We start from the raw sequence: 20,559 nt of genomic DNA, 5'->3' as shown, positions 1-20,559 counted from the left end.
CGGTATTTGACTCATTGAGTAGAGAGATGACGCTAAGCAAGATGGTCCTCGTCAAAGACAAAAAAACAAACAAACGTGCAAATAATAATAATAATAATAACAATAATAATAATAACAATAATAATAATAACATAATAATAATAATAATAATAATAATAATAAAATAATAATAATAATAATAATAATAATAATAATACATTTCATTTATAAGCGCCTTTCAAAACTTTCAAGGTCACTTTACAGTCACAGGATAAGTTGTTCTGTGGGTGAGCAGTGGCAGCCACACGCACCACCGTTCACTCAACCCGGAATAACTCAAATGAATAAAAAGCTAACTAGCTAGCTAATAGGTAGCCAGATGGATAGCTAATAGATAGCCAGCTAGCTAGATAGCTAGATAGTCAGCTAATAGATAGCCAGCTAACAGACAAAAAATACAAACGTGCAAATAATAATACTACTACTACGATAATATAATAATATTACTATACTATAATAATAATAATAATAAACTTTTGTCACATAATTGCAATGTAATATGTGTGCAGGTATCAAGAGGTGGATCACTCAAGGCCAGGTTATTAAATCGGCTGTCTTGTTATAATATATAAAGCCTCGTATGGTCTTCCACTTGCAAACCAGCATAAAATTAGATTTTTTTGTATCCTAATATTTATCAAATTGCGGCCATTTTAAAATACCTATAAGAGGTATAGGGTGGCTGGGTTGTCATGTGGTTAGCATGCTAACTTCATAGTGCAGAGGTTGTGAATTCAAGACCTGGTTCGGCCTCCCTGTGTGGAGTTTGCATATTCTCCCCGGGCCCACGTGGGTTTTCTCTGGGTCGTCCGGTTTCCTCCCACATTGGATGGATATAAGAGATAGACATAAACATAAAAAGCATTTAACAAGAAATACAAGACAGTCAAGATTATTGAAAAGATTTGCGTTATTTATTCAATGGGATCTTTCAAGTTACAGCAGAGAAAACGGAACATTTCTAACTCACAATTCAGGAAGCCATTCACCTTATTATGTCCAATTACGTTGTCACCAAAATGCATTCGAACCAACACAACATGTTATAGGATAAATTAGGCGTATATGACAACCCTTAAAGTTGAGCCTGACACAGCATGAGACATTGATGGATAAGGCCCCAAAACCAACGGTACATCCCAACGACTCTCAATTTAGTGGCGTAAAAATGATTGTTTGTATTTTGTTGTAGTAAGCAAAATAGACACGACAGATTAAAAAAAAAATGAAGCCAAGTGTTTAAACGAAACAGAAAAGACAGAACTAACGTCAGGAATTTAAGATTGCTCGTGGTTGAAAAGTGACAAATGTTAATGGTGGACAAATGAGGGTTAAAAAAAAGGGTTAAAAATTTGTTCCTATGTGCAAATTGATATTTTACCATAGATGCTTCAGTCATTTAGGCTCAAGTAACTAAAATAGACTTTAGGGTTAAGGAGCATGAGTGGCTGGTACTGATTTGACCCCCGCTTGGTCATGAACATTATTCAAATTGTCAAATTGGATGCTCCTACTATCTGACTTCTTTTGATTTGGGGAGGGGGGGGGTCTTGTTATGTTGTTTCTCACATTCTTGTCCCTTCCTTCAATTGTGCATTATCACAAAACGTCCCCTTTTTTACATCTATGTCTAAAGTTTTGGCAACAAATCTGAGTCAGATTAATGGAAACATATGACAAGTCAACCAATATAAGTCATGTTTGATTAAATGGATGAAATGATAAAATGAGAAGGGGGGGGGAATCACTCATATCAAATTTCCAACCAAATTTCCAGCAAGACTCAAAAACCAGTCAACAGTTGCATGTCTCTATTGCACTATGATGCGGCTGCAAAAATGCACCAAATTTCTCAACACACATCGCCCATCCACGCCTTTCCAGGATGCAAACAAAATTAAAAAGTGTCATTTGTGTTAGCGTACTTTACATCTTATCAAACTCTATATGTTCAAATTAAAGTTACAGCGTACTATTTTAAATAACTTGATAATGATGAGAATGTGTGTGTATGTGTAAGATTTTTCTTTGTACTGTTTCATCAACAGGAGAGAGTCTCCATCTCTCGCCATTTTGTGCAACAGGTTGTTCCGGTGCAGGGAAAAGAGCAAACTGGACTTGTGGTAGCCACATATTTTCTGGGTTGCAATGATGAACGTTCGGTGACGTGAATGTAAAAATCAAATGACGTTAAACGCTGAAAATGACATGAAACGTGTCCAAATGAACAGAGCTACAAATCAAAGACGGTAAAGTGAAGCGTCACGGGCACTTCTTTTCTCTCTGTGGTGTAATGTTCCTCCTTTGGACTTTTGTTGCAATTTCAAGAATAGCCCGTTATTCCTTCTCATCACACTTATGATATCTCCAGGGTAGTGGAAGATGGCAGATTGGCTGGCAAAGCGGTTTTCAAAGGTTTATACCTCTTCCCGATTCTGACCCGCAGTCAGATCGACACTTCCAAGTGGAAGCAAATATAAATGGCGTCAAAGCCAAAAAGCCCAATTCTCCTCGGTCCTCATCTCCAGTCTTCAATCCCTTCACAGTCCCAGTTCCTGGAACCTAACCTCAGCGTTGATGAGAAAGAAACACCGCTGTGAAGTATTGAGACTCTTGGCACGCAGTCTTAAAAGTGCTTGAGAGACAATACGTTGGAGCACAGAAAGAAACATGCGCTCTCCCGGGTTGACCCATCCGTAGTCGAGGCAAGCACATGTTGCAGGGCATGGTGTGATTTTCAGAAGGGGGGGGTCAGAAAAAAAAGAGGTGGTTGCGTGAGGTGGTTATAAGGTCACAGGTCACAGGGCCCAGCGGCGATCGCGTCATCGGCTGGGCTCAGCTCGCGGTAGCCCGAGCCATCAAGTCCTCAAGCGCCTTGTCTTGATCATTGTTGTGGACCAGAAGCACTTCTTTGATGGCCTCCCGTTCGAATCCCATCTCTCCGAATCTAGACATCAGCTCGAGGAATTGCAGCGCCTGACGAGAAAGGAGAAGAAACATGTGAATTGACAACGGCCATAAAGAGAAAATCGTCTTGGAAAAGTTCCGTTTGGCCACTGACCTTTTCTTCTGAGCACTGGTACAACTCTAAGCATTCCTCCACCGCGCTTGCATCAAAGCCCCGCTCACATAGACGTCCATGGACGAAGAGATAATCCAGCACCTTGGATGAGGTGGACAACGATCATTGGAAGTCATTCACCGCCAGACGATGTGCAAAAAAAATGTGTCCACTTCAGTGCCAGGGTTTTTGTCATTCTCACTCAAATTCCAGGATACACAGAATATTGAGTTATAGGACTACATAAACATTCAATGCAATGTAAGAAAACTTACACTCTCTTCTTTCATCAGAAAAAAAAGAGTTAATTCCTAAGTTATATGGGTCTGGAGTTATCTGATCTTGAAATGGGGGCGGCTGTACAAAATACAATGCAATGCATCCATATTAATTTATATAGCACTTTAACAACAGCGGAAGCTCTAACAAAAAGCTAACATGGACAAAAGGTTAATTCTGCCCCCTCATGGCAGGGAAAAAAAAATTGCCAGAGGTGTGACCAGCGCTTTATCAGAACATGCCGCAAGAAAAACCAAAACCTGAACAAATTCGGCAATGGTCGCGAATGAGATAAGAGACACTGACAGTGGATTGACATGTAAAAGTCCCGTTTTTGCAGCACGTTTCACTGCAAACGGTACCGACGTCCATTTTGAGCACATTCACGTAAGGGACGCGAGTGACGATTGGGCTGTTGGGTCATACCTGCTCCACATTCTGGCCTTGTCGCTGCATGGCCCGAAGAACACCCTCATAGGAATAGCCCATGCCCACAAGGGTTTCCACACACTGGCGCTCACCAGGGGTCATGCTTAGTAAGGCTCCTCCGCATGGCAAGCCAGCGGAACCCGACCCCGAGTTGACCTGGGAGTCAAGATGAGAAGAATAGCGATGAAACTTTTGGTCCTTAAAGGACACTATTTTTTTGTTTCCTAACTGACATTAGAAAAACGTTTTAGAGCATCTAAAATACCCTAAACACACAGGTTGATATTTTTAGTCAAATGCAAATAAGACCAATAAAAATGACTTAAAGGATAACCGACGTCTCCGGACAAGTTGTGTCCATAATTTGTAAAATGGCTTCAAATGACTTCTACTGAGCGTATTTGACAAATATTCCACCTCATATAGCTATATTTTACGTTTTAAGACTTGTGCTGAATATTCCGGAAGTCTTGTTTTTGAGTTGGTGACGAGTCTGTATGTGACGTCACTGAAGGAACGCCCCTGACCGGAAAAAAAGGACACATTGTAGCAGTCCTTCCATCACGTCAATGCTTGTTTGGTCTGAAAACCTCGTGTTGCGCCAGAAGAGGGCGTCCAAGCTCCACATAAGGAATTTATCAGCCTGTGGAAACGCAATACGCTGTCATGTCTACAAGAAGTCGCCATTTTCTGCCTCTTTTTGGGTCAGATATTTCCCCCCGATTTTGCCTCAAAATGGCACAGAATAAATTATTTAATCGATTGCAAACATGTATGCTTTCCTCTTCAGAACTATTTGAATCATATTCATAACTGGACGTGTAACAAGAAAGCATATTCTCCGAATCTGAAGCCATTGTCGTCTTGCGTGACGTCACGAAGTGGGGGCGGGACTTTCTGAAAATGCCCAATTCGCAGCTCATTTTTTTTTGCAGATTTTGGACACTTTAAGTCATTTTTATTGGTGTTTTGCATTTGACTAAAAATATCATACTGCGTGTTTTGGCTATTTTAGATGCTATAAAATGTTTTTCTGATGTCAGTTAAGAAATAAAAATGTGACGTCGGTTGTCCTTTAAAAGGTAAAATATAGCTATATGCGGTGGAATCTTCTTAAAATACGCTCAGTCGAAGTCATTTGAAGTGATTTTACAAATTATGGACACAACTTGTCCGGAGACGTCGGTCGTCCTTTAAGTAGTTGATGTGAGTTGTTCCTCACCTGTTTTGGTCCACCACTTTTACAAAAGTGCTCTGGGGCGACGATAACTTGGGGCTTGTTTTTAATCGGAGGGCTGCCATTGGGTAGGTTCCGTCGGGGAGAAGGCGTGGGAGCGTTGTTGCGTGCGCTGTATCGAACTGGTTCGGGATCCCCGGAATCCGACAGCTTGGGAAAGGTCAGAGAGCGGATGTTGCAGGGTCGATCCTCGCTTCCAAACCCGATTTCCCCTGTTGCCCAACCATGTCCATATCCATCAAGGCAACCAAGCCATTTGGTTTATGGGCAAAACCTGCTTTTGCGGGAAGGCTGGTGTTGTTGGGAGGCGACGGGGTGTTTCGATGAGAACCGGGCCTTTGCTGGGACCCAACCGGAGGGCATACGGACAAAGCGGGTTGAGGTTGGCGCTGGAGAATGGTCCGAAGCTCCTCTTTGTCATCTAAAGTTTTAAGCTCCAGCTTGTCAAAGGGATCCTCTTCCCGCTCAAAGTCGGCAAGATTGAGGCCTTGTGACTGAGGAGTGCTGGGCTGGATTTTCCTCGGACCGAGACTTGGAGCAGGAAGAGGTGTGAGTATCGCACCGTGGCTCAATCCTGCCAGAATCGGGTTCATCGCCGGTGGCGGAGGATCGTGGTCTTCAACAGCAGAGGGGGCTTTCTTCCCTGCGGCGCCATTCGCGTCGTCAGACTCAGACGTGTTTTTGCGATTTTCTGCTTCCTGCTTCGCGGCGGCTTCTTTTGCTCGCGCCTCTGCCGCTCGTGCCTCCGTCAGCTCCACGCCCCATCGGACGCTTAATTTCTCCAGAGAAAAGTCGTACTGTTGTGATCATAGAAAGAGGACATTGATGATAGTTAAAAAAAGGAACACCCGTGATGTTCTCTTTATATATTTTTTAATACAAAAAAAAAATCACAAATAAAGCGCAGCCATTGAAAGGACAACCGACGCCTCCGGAAAGGTTGTGTCCATAATTTGTAAAATCACTTCAAATGACTTCGACTGAGCGTATTTTACAAAGATTCCACCGCATAGCTATATTTTACATTTCAAGACTCGCGTTGAATATTCAGGGAGTCTTGTTTTCGAGTGGATGACGATTCCCTACGTCACGTCACTGAAGGAACGCCACTGACCGAGAAAGCGACACACAATGCATTTTGCGGTATTTTGATTGGTCTGAAAACTTTTTGTTGATGGCGAAATTAGAAGGAAAACATATAAACAATGCGATGGTGAATTGTTGTGTGTTGCACCAAGACTACTATTTGATATTCGCTGACACAAATTCCCAGGAGACAAATCAGCCCATTTCCAAAGGAGCCTTGGTGCCATCTTGTGCATTTTCTGAGACGCTACATTGCTGTCATTAACGGCTCGAATTGATATGGGAGGACTCCTTTAATCGATTTCAAACATGTATGCTTTCCTCTTCAGAACTATTTGAATCATAATAACCGGATGAGTAACAAGAAAGGATCTTCTCAAATCTGAAGCAATTGTTTTGATTCTCGAGCAAGGTAAAGACGTCCTGGCGTGACGTTACGAAGAAGGGGGCGGCACCTTCTGAAACTCGGCATCTCCGAGGTCATTTTGCAGTAGTTTTGGGACACTTTAAGTCATTTTTATTGGTGTTTTGTATTTGACTAAAAATATCAGCCTGCGTGTTTTGGGTATTTTAGATGCTATCAAACGTTTTTCTGATGTCAGTTAGGAAACAAAAAAATGGTGTCGGTTGTCCTTTAAGGCATCACAGACTTTTTTTGCACGATCGTTTTAAAACCCTTTCACTTTATTTCCAAGACTGAACATGAGCACATTTTAGTTGGACGACTGAAAATGATCAAGAGGCAAAAAAAAAAACAAGTCACACCATTTTATCGGGGATGCCGTTTGAACGTGGCTTGAATAACAAAACTACCTTTGATTCCACCAACAGAGAGGCGCAGTCCGGTAGACAAAAGCCAACAGGTAGTCCCACCTTGGCAGGACAGCGAAATTTTTCATTAACCTTGAAGGGAACATCATCAAGGTAGCTGATGGGTCCTAGGTGAAAAGAGAAAATGTGCATCAGCTCTCTGACAAACAAAGTTGTCTTGAAATGTGAAGAGTTAAAGAAATACTTACCGTTGTTTTGTGCATCCGATAAAGACCGCCTTGTAGCCATTTAGATCCCCTGGGCAGGGAGGGAAAAGATATGAACGTCGAAAAGATTCGTTAAAAAAAAGTTGTGGAATAGCAGGAATTCCAGTATTTTGAACTGAAGGAGAAGGATTAAAACTGAAAAAAAAAAATATTTTGATGCATTGACATTGATGCAAAAGAATATATGTAAACCATATGACATTTCAACTGTCAAGTTACAAATGTCACTGAACAATCAATGCTTTCATGACTGTAGAGTTAAATATTCCCTCGACTCGGATGATGATATCCATGTAAGCAAGGCAAGGCAACTATATTTAAACAATGTTTCATTCACACAACTTAAAGTATTAACATCCAAAAAACATTTCCAGAGCAAAAACAACAAAAGTATCTTATTCAAATGATTCACCAAAAAATAATTGACAACAGTTGTATTAAGTTCATCCTTGATATCTAATTTAAAACAGATTCTACTCTTACAGATTCTGTGTGAATCTGTTTTAAATTAAATTAATTGACAACATTGAAACACATATGCAACCAATGAATTTGAACTGGAAGCAAAAAAAAAAAAAAAACTAGCTTTCGGAAATGACACAAAGACCGTAGAATGAAATTGATTCTAAAAATGCTTAAATCTGGTTCCCTAAATCAAAATTGTGATAAAATATTGTTTATTCCTCTTTACATTTTCTATTAAAATTAAATGAAATTATCGGTTCTTAGTCCAGAATGTCCATCAATTCCCAATGAACGAGTACAGGTTCAAATTTACAGAATTTTCCAACACACAGCAAAAGATCTGCTCAACTCCCCCTCTCAAATGGCTTTACACATTTTCCGCTACTTTGAATATAAGCATGCATAATCCATTACAGTATTTGGTCAGGCAACAATTCCTGACTTCATTAACAAAGAAGCTATTGTTTACCTATATGTAGATCTACTTTGTTACGGTTTAAAGAAATGCTATGTATGAGACGTTAAGTAGAAGACTATAAATACATACAGAAGTATTATTCATGGAACTTCAAGAAGAACGCTGGAACATTATTTTTTTTTTAAATTCTGTCGCGAAAAGATTACTGATTCCAACTGACTGTAGCTGTCATACAAGATCATACTATGTGAATTAATAGTTATTAGGAATGTCTTTATGTAACCATTGTAGAATCGCAATCAGGTTCCCCTTTGAAACGTCAACATTCATGTTAAAGTAATACATTGTAGGTGTCAACAGAGCTTCTGACCATATTATCAACGACCACGGAAGCGCAGCAGGGTTACTTTTAATTCAGCATTATGATAGAGAGAGAACCATTTCGCCAATGCGTCGAATAGTGAAACTCTTCCCAAGTCTTATATCGCTAAGTGTGAGTCACAGTAATCAACTATAACATTAGCGGAAACACTCAAGTTATTGATTAGCAACCGGCTAAGCTATCATACGTTTCGCCACTCGAGTCTGACATCGCCAACACCAGGTGTCAACACACAGTCGAAACGTCTGAAATGAATCATTGTGTGTACGGGGGTGTCACATAATTTTGGAAGAATTAAATGCCTGACAGCTTTAAGTTTTGAGGACAAATCTCCAAAGCCATTGCTTTCGCAAGTGGCCCCGACTTACACTGTTGCCACCGCCCCGCAACGAAACAGCTCACACAAAGATTACTCTCACCTGTATCTGGCTTGTCTCGCTATTACAGGTGTGACTTGATTCTTATAAGTGTACAGTATGAATTAGAATTATGATAGATTTTTATTTATTTATTGTGAAATATATTTCCTCTTCTGCCACGGGACGCCATCTTGATTTGTCCGGCTCCCTTCCCTTCCACTGGTTCCTGTATGACGTCACTTACTCACGTGACGTCAGGTATTTCTTCTTCGCCAAGACTTTTTTTCGTTTTCCTTGTCTTCTTCGCTTTCAAAATCTCTTCAGGGCTTTTTCTAGTAGTTCTGCCTTCACTTGGCCAGTGGTATGAATTGGGATTGTAACGAATTCAAATGCAACAGAAACTGATTAATATCTGTGTCAAACACAAATATTGTTTGGGTACAGATATAAAGCAATATATCAAACTTATCCAAAGTGAAAACAATTGGCCATTTTTGGAAAGATTTCCAGAATGGCGGTTGATGAACGTGGTTTTGTTTATCATCCCAAATAAAAACGTGGTCGAGTCTTCTCCACTTCACTTCACTTCAAGTACAACCATTCATACTAAATGAATGGATGTATTTTTAAATAAATGCGTCTTTATTTGACGAAATGGCAAAGTTAAGAAAACAAATACATGATAAAACTAATGTAATTTCTGTTTTATTGGCGTAAAATGTGAGGAAACTAGATTAAGAAATGAAATTTAATTAAATATATGTACATATATGTGACGGGTGTCACAACAGTGACTGTCTTCATCTCCACGATGCTGCCGTATTAATGAAGACGAGACGCGTGGATGTGTCTTTTTATTTCTTTTATTTCTGCAACACAGTATGGCAGAAGGGATGGGTGAAGTCGCATGGGTTTCGTCTTGTGATTAACCTGAATCTCCTCGAGATTGTTCTCAAATGCAAAACATTGTAGATAACAAAACAGAATTAACAACGTGTGATCGTATAGTGGTTATTTACAGAAAAAGAGAATACAACACAAGTTCACTGTTATTTACAAGATGTCCCTGAACGCATCATGGGCGGAGACTCAGCAGAACACGCGGTGCGCTTGTAATGGCTGGCGCACAGTTCAACCAGCCACGGACACTCACGGGCAAATGAGACACGACACAAGAAACTAAATATTGTTCAATAAAAACGAAATGAAACAATATTACCTGCAACACAGTATGGCAGAAGGGATGGGTGAAGTCGCATGGGTTTCGTCTTGTGATTAACTGCGATAGAAAAGCGCATATTCCTAAATTCCACTCGACAAAACGTGAAGTAAATAATGACACAAAAAGTGGACTCGAAATGAATAAGGGAACTAATTAGATAACACTAGACAGTACAAAAGGGGAAACAAAATAAGATATTGTCATGAAAATGCGCGTTAATCACAACAGAAAATTGCGACTCACCCTGAATCTCCTCGAGATTGTTCTGGAAACTATGGGCGGGACATAGTACACTGTGCGCCGTTGCGTCACTTCCTTCATAATTTAATAATCTAAGCGCACACTCCGTTAGCAAAACGATCCATGTTTTGCTTCGAGTGCGCGCACGCAAGTCACGTTCCGGACGTCGATGACGCGCCGCAGACACGCGCAATGGTAACCGGAAGCGTGTTTGAGAGAAAAATCGATAAAACCCCCAGTTGGTCTTGAGGGTAATTTTCATCAGTTGTCAATTCTTCGCCGACGATTCGCAATCGACTGCTCTTAACACTAAATACTCTCGTCGGAGGAAACTGTGACGTGCGGAAAAAAACTGCCCCGTTTGACCGAAGTTGCTCGCTAACTGGTTTAGCTGACGTGGGGAGAAGTTGAGACTGTCGGAGAGCAGAGACAAACACAAACAAGCTGGGATCAGCTGAGCGCCTGTCCGAGCCGAACCAGCGGCGCGGGGACATGTCACGGAGTGCTGCATTGCTTTTCCCAGCCCGAGGATGATCCACGGGAGACGGTGACTTCCGCTCAAACTAGCTCCATGTAGAATATCAACAGCGGCAACACAAAGAATTTCGGAAGCACCACACGAGGACCAAGCCAGAAGGACGAGAATACCATCTACGGCTCATGGCACCGCTGCGTGTCACTTTTGCCAAGCACAACCAATGATTTTGTTGTCCGGTTCTCCGCCATAACCTCGCGATTACATATTGCGTTACAGGAAGACAGGTAAACGCACTTTTTCTTTATTCGGGATTTTTTTTGTTTGCACCAGGGAATCGAACCCAAGTCCCCAGCTAGGTTTACACAGTACACAGTGTTGTTAATTGTGAGAAATCCTTGCTTATTTTGCTGCTATGTAGTTTTTCCATTCCCAAATATCATATTTGTCGCAGCACACACCCTCAAAAATTATCCTTCATATACAAAAAAATATTTTTCATATTTTGGGGTGGGGTGCGGGGAACATAAAATACCTGTAAAGTCTTTATCTCTATTCCCACTGATGTCAGAAGTGCGATGAGCATGGCCCACCAAGCAACCCCGAGTTCTCAGAAGGCCCTGATGATGGAGTTAAGGTCGCTGCAAGAGGAGCCGGTGGAAGGCTTCCGCATCACTCTGGTTCATGAGTCGGATCTCTACAATTGGGAAGTGGCCATATTTGGTCCCCCCAACACCCTGTATGAGGGAGGCTACTTTAAGGTAGGAAACATTTGTTTGGAAACATGTCTTGACCTCTTTCATATGGCTTGAAATGACTTCTGACAGAGGCAAAGACCAACTTCAATCATACTGGGTATAAATCCAGAATAGCTTGATAGTAACAACAGAAGAGTCATTAGCGTCATCTACACTGGATGAGAAACAAGCCGCGTAGCTCACGTCAGGGTGGGTTTGCCGTTCGTCTGTGCTAACAAGATTAAACATGGCTTCGTGTTCAACTTTCCAGCTAGTGAGTTCTTGTTCTTGTCACAACAAGTTTGTGCGAACACTTGAGGAGAATAGCTGCTGTATTTTGGATACTCCAGATAAGGAAGTGTAAGATTGAGAGTCACTATGACCTTCCTCTCCCGCCACTCAAATGGCTCATCGCTGCGGTGTAAACTTTTAATTTATTTAATCATACCGTTGGGATATTTGGATCACCTGGATGACCTAAATTGGTTATTAACCAAATACCCATTAAAGGACAATCGACACCATTTTTTCGTTTCCTAACTGACATCAGAAAAACGTTTTATTGCATCTAAAATAGCCAAAACACGCAGTATGATATTTTTAGTCAAATGCAAAACACCAATAAAAATGACTTAAAGTGTCCCAAAACTGCCACAAAATGCACTCGGAAATGGCGAGATTTAGAAAGTCCCGCCCCCTTGTTCGTGACGTCACGCCAGGATACTCCTTCACAAACTGCCTTGCTCCAGAATCAAAACAATGGCTTCAGAGAGTTCAAATTCGGAGAAGATGCTTTCTTGTTACTCATCCAGTTATGAATATGATTCAAATAGTTCTGAAGAGGAAAGCATAAATGTTTGCAATCGATTAAAGACGTCCTTCCGGATCAATTCGAGCCGTCTGGACTACAAATGTAGCGTCCCAAAAAATGTACAAGATGGCGCACAAGCGCCGTTGGAAATGGGCTGATTTGTCTGCTGGGAATTTGTGTCAACTAGTATCAAATAGTAGTCTTGGTGCAACACTCAACGATTCACCATCGCATTATTTATGAAGTTTTTCTTCAAATTTCGCCATCAACACAGTGTTTTCAGATGAAAAAAGTACCCAAAATGCATTGTGTGTCACTTTCTCGGTCATTGGCGTTCCCTCCGTGACATCACTTAGGGGGATCGTCATCAACTCGAAAACAAGACTTCCTGAATATACAGCGCAAGTCTTAAAACGTAATACATCGCTATATGCGGTGGAATCTTTGTAAAATGCGCTCAGTAGAAGTCATTTGAAGTGATTTTCCAAATTATGGACGGAGGTGTCCTTTAAGATTTTATTTTTTTACCTTTCACTCTTCCAGGCTCACATCAAGTTTCCGATGGACTACCCGTATTTACCGCCAACCTTTCGTTTCATCACCAAGATGTGGCATCCCAACATCTACGAGGTATTTTTTTTCTTCCCGTCCTTATGAGTCAATATCTGGCTGTGTACGTATCCACCGCGTCATCACGCATGTGGTGTTTTGCCTCAGCATGGCGATGTGTGCATCTCCATCCTGCACCCTCCAGTCGATGATCCACAAAGCGGAGAACTGCCGTCGGAAAGATGGAATCCAACACAGAATGTCAGGTATGGAGGACAAAATACTTTTTTTGTATTTGTTTACTTGTATTTGTGTACTCTGACCCCTTTTCAAAATATAATTCTGGATGATGTGCTTCTATCGTAGCTAGTTGGCTGGCTATCTATTAGCTAGCTGGCTATCTAGCTGGCTGGCTTTCTGTTAGCTAGCTAGCTCGCTGGCTACCTATTAGCTAGCTAGTTAGCTTTTTATTCATTTGAGTTATTCCGGGTTGAGTGAACGGTGGCGCGTGTGGCTGCCACTGCTCACCCACAGAACAACTTATCCTGTGACTGTAAAGTGACCTTGAGAGTTTTGAAAGGCGCTTTTAAATGAAATTTGGTATTATTATTATTATTATTATTTGCATGTTTGTTTGTTTGTTTTTTTTGTCTTTGACTAGGACCATCTTGCTTAGCGTCATCTCTCTACTCAATGAGCCAAATACTTTTTCCCCCGCCAACGTGGACGCTTCGGTCATGTTTCGTAGATGGAGGGATAGCAAAGGCAAGGACAAAGAGTATGCAGAGATTATCAGGTAATATTAAACTTGTACTTTTCGGCCATGTTCTGATATCCATCCAATGAGTTTTTTTCACTTCCAGTAATCCCCCGTTTATCACGGTTATTGCAGACCGGGACGACCCGCAATAGATGAAAAACAGCAATGTAGGGAACCCTACACGTATTGGTAAATTTACATGTGTATGAGTACAAAAAATATTTATAAGGCCAAATTTAGTGGAACACAGCACAGGACGTGCATATAAAAGGACAGTAAATGTTTGTAGTACAGAACAAAACTCCAATGCAATAAAGGACACAGTCCACTATCAACATACAGTATATAATATAGTGTAGTACAGTATAGTGTATTTCCCGCCCCCAGATACCTCAAAATGGCACGGAATAAATTCTTTAATCGATTGCAAACATTTATGCTTTCCTCTTCAGAACTATTTCAATCATATTCATAACTGGATGAGTAACAAGAAAGCATCTTCTCCGAATCTGAAGCCATTGTTTTGATTCTCGAGCAAGGCGAAGACGTCCTCGCGTGACGTCACGAACAAGGAGGCGGGACCTTCTGAAACTCTTCATTTCTGGGGTCATTTTGAAGTAGTATATATTTTATCACAGAAAACAGGTGATGTCCACAGCGGCGGATGCCGATCGAGACGGCGTCAAGGTGCCAACCACACTGGCGGAGTACTGTGTCCAGACCAGGGTTCCCTCTCAGGACAGTAGCTCAGATCTTCTCTACGATGACCTTTACGACGACGACATGGAGGAGGACGAGGAGGACGACGACGAGAGCGAGATGGAGTCGATAGGCGAAGCCGGGGCGGTGGGTTCCGTGGAGGACGGCGAGACGTCCAACAGATGTTACGACAACCAGGACGACTCTGGCAATGAAGAGTCATGATGATCTGGATCGTTCCTGCTACCTGCCAACTCCCCCGAATCCCTTGCCTCATTGTGCGTGTGTGTGTGTGTGTGTGTGTATGTGTGTTTGTATAGTGGGGTCAGACGTCTACTGCCAAAAACTTTTCAGCATCTATTAAACAGTTAAAGGACAACCGACGCCTCGGGACAAGTTGTGTCCATAATTTGTAAAATGGCTTCAAATGACTTCTACTGAGCGTATTTGACAAAGATTCCACCGCATATAGCGATATTTTACCTTTTAAGACTCGCACTGAAGATGCCGGAAATCTTGTTTTTGAGTTGTTGACGCGTCCGTACGTGACGTCACTGAAGGAACGCCCCTGACCGAGAAAGCGACACACAATGCCTTTTGGGTACTTTGTTTGGTCTGAAAACTTTGTGTTGATCCGTGTTGATGGCGAAATTTGAAGGAAAATACATAAATAACGCGATGGTGAATCGTTGTGTGTTGCACCAAGACTACTATTTGATACTAGTTGACATATATTCCCAGCAGACAAATCAGCCCATTTCCAACGGAGCTTTGGCGCCATCTTTTGCATTTTCTGGGACGCTACATTGAAGTCCAGACGGCTCGAATTGATACGAAAGGACTCCTTTAATCGATTGCAAACATTTATGCTTTCCTCTTCAGAACAATTTGAATTATATTCATAACTGGATGAGTAACAAGAAAGCATCTTCTCCGAATCTGAAGCCATTGTTTTGATTCTCGAGCAAGGCAAGACGTCTTGGCGTGACGTCGCGAACAAGGGGGCGGGACCTTCTGAAACTGGCCCTTCATTTTGAAGTCGTTTTTGGACACTTTAAGTCATTTTTATTGTTGTTTTGCATTTGACTAAAAATATCAGCCTGCGTGTTTTGGGTATTTTAGATGCTATAAAAAGTTTTTCTGGTGTCAGTTAGGAAACAAAAAAATGGTGTCGGTTGTCCTTTAAGTAGTCAAATAATGTCTCCCCAGTACTTTTTACAAAATATTTCACATAAATTAAATAAAATAAAAATAATGTTGTTGAGTCACCGTTTGCCTTAATTCCTAGCTTGCACATAATCTGCAATGCAGAAACAATTGGCCGCACCCCCAGTCATATTTTTTTTATCATGTCATTGGGTGGCAATTAAAAATTCGTCATAGTTAATATGAAAAACAGCTAATAATTCATATTTTGGAGAAGCAAATCTCAATATGTACGCTTAACGACCATTTTATAAGGTATGCTTTCCTCTGTAATTGAGAGATAGTACACCAAATGAAGAAAAAATATTCTTCCCTTAAAATCTGACAGTCGGGCTCACTTTTGACCAATTTTGGAGAGATATTCTAGCAAATATTTATTATTGTTTATTTCTATTTTGTTATCGTGTGGATTATACTGCCAAATATTGTCAGTTTCTTTTATGATGCGGGGAAATTTGGTGGATAACCAAAACTGCGTCAGATTTTGCAAATATTTATTGTGTTGTTGAGTGCTGGACTGTCATCAAAATGAGATTAATTTTGGCAAAGTGCGCATTGTCCGCCAATGTAGTCAATCTTGGTATTTTGATAAATGATGAAAACAACAACCTGGTCACATCCTACCCAACTCCCCACTGTTCATTGTCTGTCTGCTTTTGTGTTTCAACGCCATCCCACGTCTCCCTTCTTGTCACTTTTTTTAACATCCTCCTAAGAGTGTGTTGACTTTTCAAGGATTGAACACAAAGAGTGGCAAATGGACAAAAGGACAATGGAGGCCGGGCAACTAAGGTGTTTCACCTCTTAGTTGCGATTTTGGTGCAATCATCAGAACTATCGACAACAACAGCGTCCGTCACAACTGATCCCTCAAAAGCGGGAGAGCAAACTGAAGACTTTCTCTGCACCCGTTTTCTGTCTCTTTTAAAAGCTCAGGGCCTTGAAAGACTTTCACTGAGAGAGGGGGGGGGGAACCCAACGAGGGACAATGGTCACCTGGTTTTCTTGATTATTTTTTTAAATGTACATATAAAGAGGGTAAAAATAGAATCCCACAACAAAATCGTTTACAAGTTTCACGCCGGTCCTTTTTGTCCCCAAATCACCAAAATCCACACAAGCAGAGAATATATATATTTTTTTTCCTCCAGAAGTTGCTCACGTGATGTTGTTGCTGATGTAAAAAAATGTTTGACGCTTTCATGCAACTTCAGTGACACTACGGCAAGCGTCACGGTCAGGTTGTCAATCAAAACTCGTCCACGTGCGGCTTTATAGTTTGCATTTTGAATGAAAACAACCATGTTTGAGGTGTGCAATTATGTTTACGGGGCGGTATTTGACTTGGACGCTTGGGGGGGAGGTGGAGGGGTGTTCATACCTCAATCGAGCTTGGCGCAGAGTTGCATTTTCTGATTTGGTTTGCTCCCATGACTTTTTTTGTGTGTTTGAAGTCCTCGGAAGCCATTGGGCAAATCGGGCTGGATTTTGATGCCAAGGAATTGAACTACAACCTCATTTCATTTTCTTGAAAGTAGAGCAGCAGATTCCGACTCTGTTTTAAAAGAGACACATTGATTTTTGAATGTGAAAATCAAGAGTGACAACATTTTCTCCCGTGCTTTGGAAACAAAAAGAGGAAATCAAGCTCTAAAGTGGATTGTGAATGCGACTCACTTTGTGACATTTTGTATTTGCACCCAATGTGATTTTTTTTATTCTTCCTCTTCCTGTGATGAAAATGTTTCCTGAGTCTGTTAACTAAGAAGCTATCCTCCAACCGCTTACAAAGTCTGCTTCTGTCATCAAATGACTCAAGCGATTTATGAGAATAATAGGACTGATGTTTGACATTCTCTTAAAGGACAACCGACACCTCTGGACAAGTTGTGTCCATAATTTGTAAAATTGCTTCAAATGACTTCTACTGAGCGTATTTTACAAAGATTCCACCGCATATAGCTATATTTTACCTTTTAAGACTCGCACGGAATATTCAGGAAGTCTTGTTTTTGAGTTGGTGATGATTCTTGACGTGACGTCACGCAGGGAACGCCCCTGACCGAGAAAGGACACACAATGCATTTTGCGGTACTTTGTTTGGTCTGAAAACTTCGTGTTGATGGCGAAATTAGAAGGAAAACACATAAATAACGCGATGGTGAATCGTTGTGTGTTGCACCAAGACAACTATTTGATATTCGCTGACACAAATTCCCAGCCCATTTCCAACGGAGCTTTGGCGCCATCTTCTGCATTTTTTTGGGTGCTACACTTCTGTTCAGATGCCTTAAAATGAGACGGAACAAATTCTTTAATCGATTGCAAACATTTATGCTTTCCTCTTCAGAACTATTCGAATCATATTCATAACTGGATGAGTAACAAGAAAGCATCTTCTCCGAATCTGAAGCTATTGTTTTGATTCTCGAGCAAGGCAAGACGTCTTGGCATGACATCACGAACAAGGGTGCGGCACCTTCGGAAACTGGCCACTTCCGGTTTCAAATTGAAGTACTTTTTAGACACTTTAAGTCATTTTTATTGGTGTTTTGCATTTGACTAACAATATCATACTGCGTGTTTTGGGTATTTTAGACGCGATAAAACGTTTTTCTGATGTCAATTAGGAAACAAAAAAAAATGGTGTCGGTTGTCCTTTAAAGTTTCTTTCTTTAACTATTAGCCACATAAGTGATTTAAAAAAAAAAGACAATTCTCTAAATATCACCCAAATCCGACTGCAAATTTGGAGCGTGTCCAAACCAATGGATGCCAAATGCTGTGTGTTTGGCTTTCTGGTGATTTTATCCACTCGTGATGTTATTGTTTTTGAAGATGCAAGCGTCACAACTAAAAAAGATTCCATAGGCACCAAAATGCCAAGGTTTTGTTCGGGGGCCGGGTAGTTTTGCGTTAAGCCCACAAGATATATACAAGAAATACACTGTGCACAAGTCGCTGGTTTCAGATGGGTTGAAATAAGGGTTGAAACGAGACACAATTGGTGTGGTAACGTTTGAAATTCATCAATAAAGCACTATGCTCTTGAATGCTTGTATTTGTGCGTTTTACCGTGTTATCTAAAACCGTTTGTCCCGTTGAGCCTCCAAGTAGGTCTGCGCGGCTCTCAGAGCGTCCTGCATCTCTTTGTACTGGGCCAGAGTGCAGGCGTCCTCCAACCGGGCCCAACGATAGTTCTGGTGCTCACTGGACAAAGTGACCTTCGTCCCCGGGTCTCGGAGCTCGGCCAGCCAGTACAGCACCTCCTTGGGTCGGCCTCTGGCCTCGTAGCGAAGCTCCTTCAGGAAGCCCTCGATGACCTGAAGGTCCTCTACGCCAAGCCCCGCCTCTTCCTTGGTCTCTCGATGAGCTGTGGTGAGGTCATCCTCACCTGGGTCCACGTGGCCTGATGGTAAACAAATATTTTTGACTTAAACTCTGAGGTTTAGAAAATGTTCAAATAAGTAATTTCTTAACATTTAAAAAGTGACAAAGTAGTCACTTTTTAACAGTAAAGCTTAGGAAAACACTACTACCACAAAAAGTGCTATTGAAGAGGGTAAAGCACGTTTTGTATTGTTTTTTTACCCTTGGGCGGAGTCCAGTGGTGCTTTCCATATGAGGCCTGCAAGAGGAGGTACTCGATATGGTTTTGTGGGGGAGCACAACTTGCAAGACGTCGAAACACAATGAAGCCACAGGCTCGCAGCGACATCTTGTGTTGAAGAAGAAGCGACACGTTAATGCTCGATGGAGCAACGTTTCAAGACGTCACGCTATTGCAACAAGGACAAGCAGAACAACAATGCAATATCAAATGTACCACAAAACAGTCGCATTATTTACTATTTTGAGTGGGCAGTAAATGTACACTGACGGTGGCTGATCAGGTCCCTTTTTTTTTAGAATTTTGAAGACTGATATGAATGTAACGATATCGCACCAGTACCATTGATTTACTAAACCGTAAAATAGCAAGAAAACAAGTAAATAAATTGAAATAAAATAATTCACCAAAGAATCAGCAATTCAAAGCGTTAGTTTCAGTTTGCTATTGTAAAGCTGAATAATGTATTTTTCATAAAAATCCAGGTGAAAGGTAAATGTAAATATCGTAATCTGTTTGATGATAGTTTGTTGGATTAAACAAATGCGGTTTTCTTTGGCATTGTGCACATTGCAACCTTGAGATAAACAGCAAATTGTAGTTGAAAAAAAAAATACATGAAACTTACGATTAAACTAGAGAGGTTTACGTTTGCCTTCCCTTAGCATGTTTCTAATCGGCATGAAGACACAGAGCACAAGTGCACCTCGAAAAAAAGTCCGGATTGATGCGAGGACAAATGAAATCGATTCTCCTTTGTTAAACCACACTTCAATACATGTTAAATCACATGATTTGGCCGGGAGACTCGATTTTGACCACAATATTCACAATAATTTGTAAGGTGAAACAAAAGAAAAAGTGAAAAAAACAAAATACATTTTATACTAATTGAATGTATAAATAAACAATGAAAGCATTTTTGTGTTTTATGTACTTCTAATTTACACTTTTGTAACGCTCATATTATTTTAACATTTTAACACGCATCACAGAGTCGAGAGTACGAAAATCTCCCGATTTATGATTTCTGAAACGTAATAATAATAATAATAAGAAGAAGAAGAAGAAGAAGAAGAAGAAGAAGAAGAAGAAGAAGAAGAAGAAGAAGAAGAAGAAGAAGAAGAAGAAGAAGAAGAAGAAGAAGAAGAAGAAGAAGAAGAAGAAGAAGAAGAAGAAGAAGAAGAAGAAGAAGAAGAAGAAGAAGAAGAATCTCAGGGACACTTTACAGCGACACACAAGCATAGAAAGAAAAACAGATACAATAATAAATAAAATACTTAAATAAATTACTTAACATGTAATTTTTGTATGCGTGTGTGTTTGAGCGTGCGCACGCGTCTATGTGTGTGTGTTTTAAATTATTTTACATATTTTTAAACTAAAACTAAATGAGAAAATAACATACTTGTTGCGTGCACTATTTAACTACTTTTTTATTGACAAAAAAAATCGTGT

General features: G+C 40.8%; 3 protein-coding genes across 5 annotated transcripts; 1 reads left to right on the top strand and 2 right to left on the bottom strand.

The window, feature by feature from the left end:
- Positions 1 to 931: 931 nt before the first annotated feature.
- On the bottom strand, positions 932 to 9,017 carry ubap1 (ubiquitin associated protein 1). The gene is given in 8 exon segments (XM_089010969.1): positions 932 to 3,015; positions 3,101 to 3,202; positions 3,806 to 3,964; positions 5,031 to 5,239; positions 5,242 to 5,842; positions 6,945 to 7,069; positions 7,151 to 7,199; positions 8,853 to 9,017. Coding segments are annotated over 7 exon segments (1,377 nt in total). The 5' UTR covers positions 7,191 to 7,199; positions 8,853 to 9,017; the 3' UTR covers positions 932 to 2,874.
- Positions 9,018 to 10,427: 1,410 nt separating this feature from the next.
- Positions 10,428 to 16,461, top strand: ube2r2 (ubiquitin-conjugating enzyme E2R 2). Of its 2 annotated transcripts, none has more exons than XM_089010005.1 (6): positions 10,428 to 11,016; positions 11,304 to 11,490; positions 12,821 to 12,907; positions 12,995 to 13,092; positions 13,488 to 13,622; positions 14,225 to 16,461. In XM_089010005.1, the coding sequence occupies exons 2-6, from the start codon at positions 11,308 to 11,310 to the stop codon at positions 14,508 to 14,510; spliced, it is 789 nt and encodes a 262-aa protein (XP_088866131.1). In that variant the 5' UTR covers positions 10,428 to 11,016; positions 11,304 to 11,307; the 3' UTR covers positions 14,511 to 16,461. The 2 variants fall into 2 exon arrangements, with proteins under 2 accessions (XP_088866131.1, XP_088866130.1); XM_089010004.1 differs by having other exon boundaries at positions 11,301 to 11,490.
- nudt2 (nudix (nucleoside diphosphate linked moiety X)-type motif 2) lies at positions 14,654 to 19,810 on the bottom strand. 2 transcript variants are annotated; one of them, XM_089010011.1, is made up of 4 exons: positions 19,730 to 19,810; positions 19,083 to 19,209; positions 18,567 to 18,900; positions 14,654 to 17,046 (listed from the first exon to the last, which is right to left on the bottom strand). In XM_089010011.1, exons 2-3 carry the CDS (start codon positions 19,207 to 19,209, stop codon positions 18,575 to 18,577), a joined length of 453 nt encoding a protein of 150 aa, XP_088866137.1. In that variant the 5' UTR covers positions 19,730 to 19,810; the 3' UTR covers positions 14,654 to 17,046; positions 18,567 to 18,574. The 2 variants fall into 2 exon arrangements, with proteins under 2 accessions (XP_088866137.1, XP_088866135.1); XM_089010009.1 differs by having other exon boundaries at positions 14,654 to 18,900.
- Between the last annotated feature and the right edge of the window lie 749 nt (positions 19,811 to 20,559).

Source organism: Hippocampus bargibanti, linkage group LG12, assembly GCF_051943395.1.
Source record: "Hippocampus bargibanti isolate YZ-2025 linkage group LG12, ASM5194339v1, whole genome shotgun sequence".
In the NCBI taxonomy this organism is placed as follows: domain Eukaryota; kingdom Metazoa; phylum Chordata; class Actinopteri; order Syngnathiformes; family Syngnathidae; genus Hippocampus; species Hippocampus bargibanti.
Note: the sequence above shows the minus strand (reverse complement) of the source record. Positions and strands in the feature narration are given on the sequence as shown.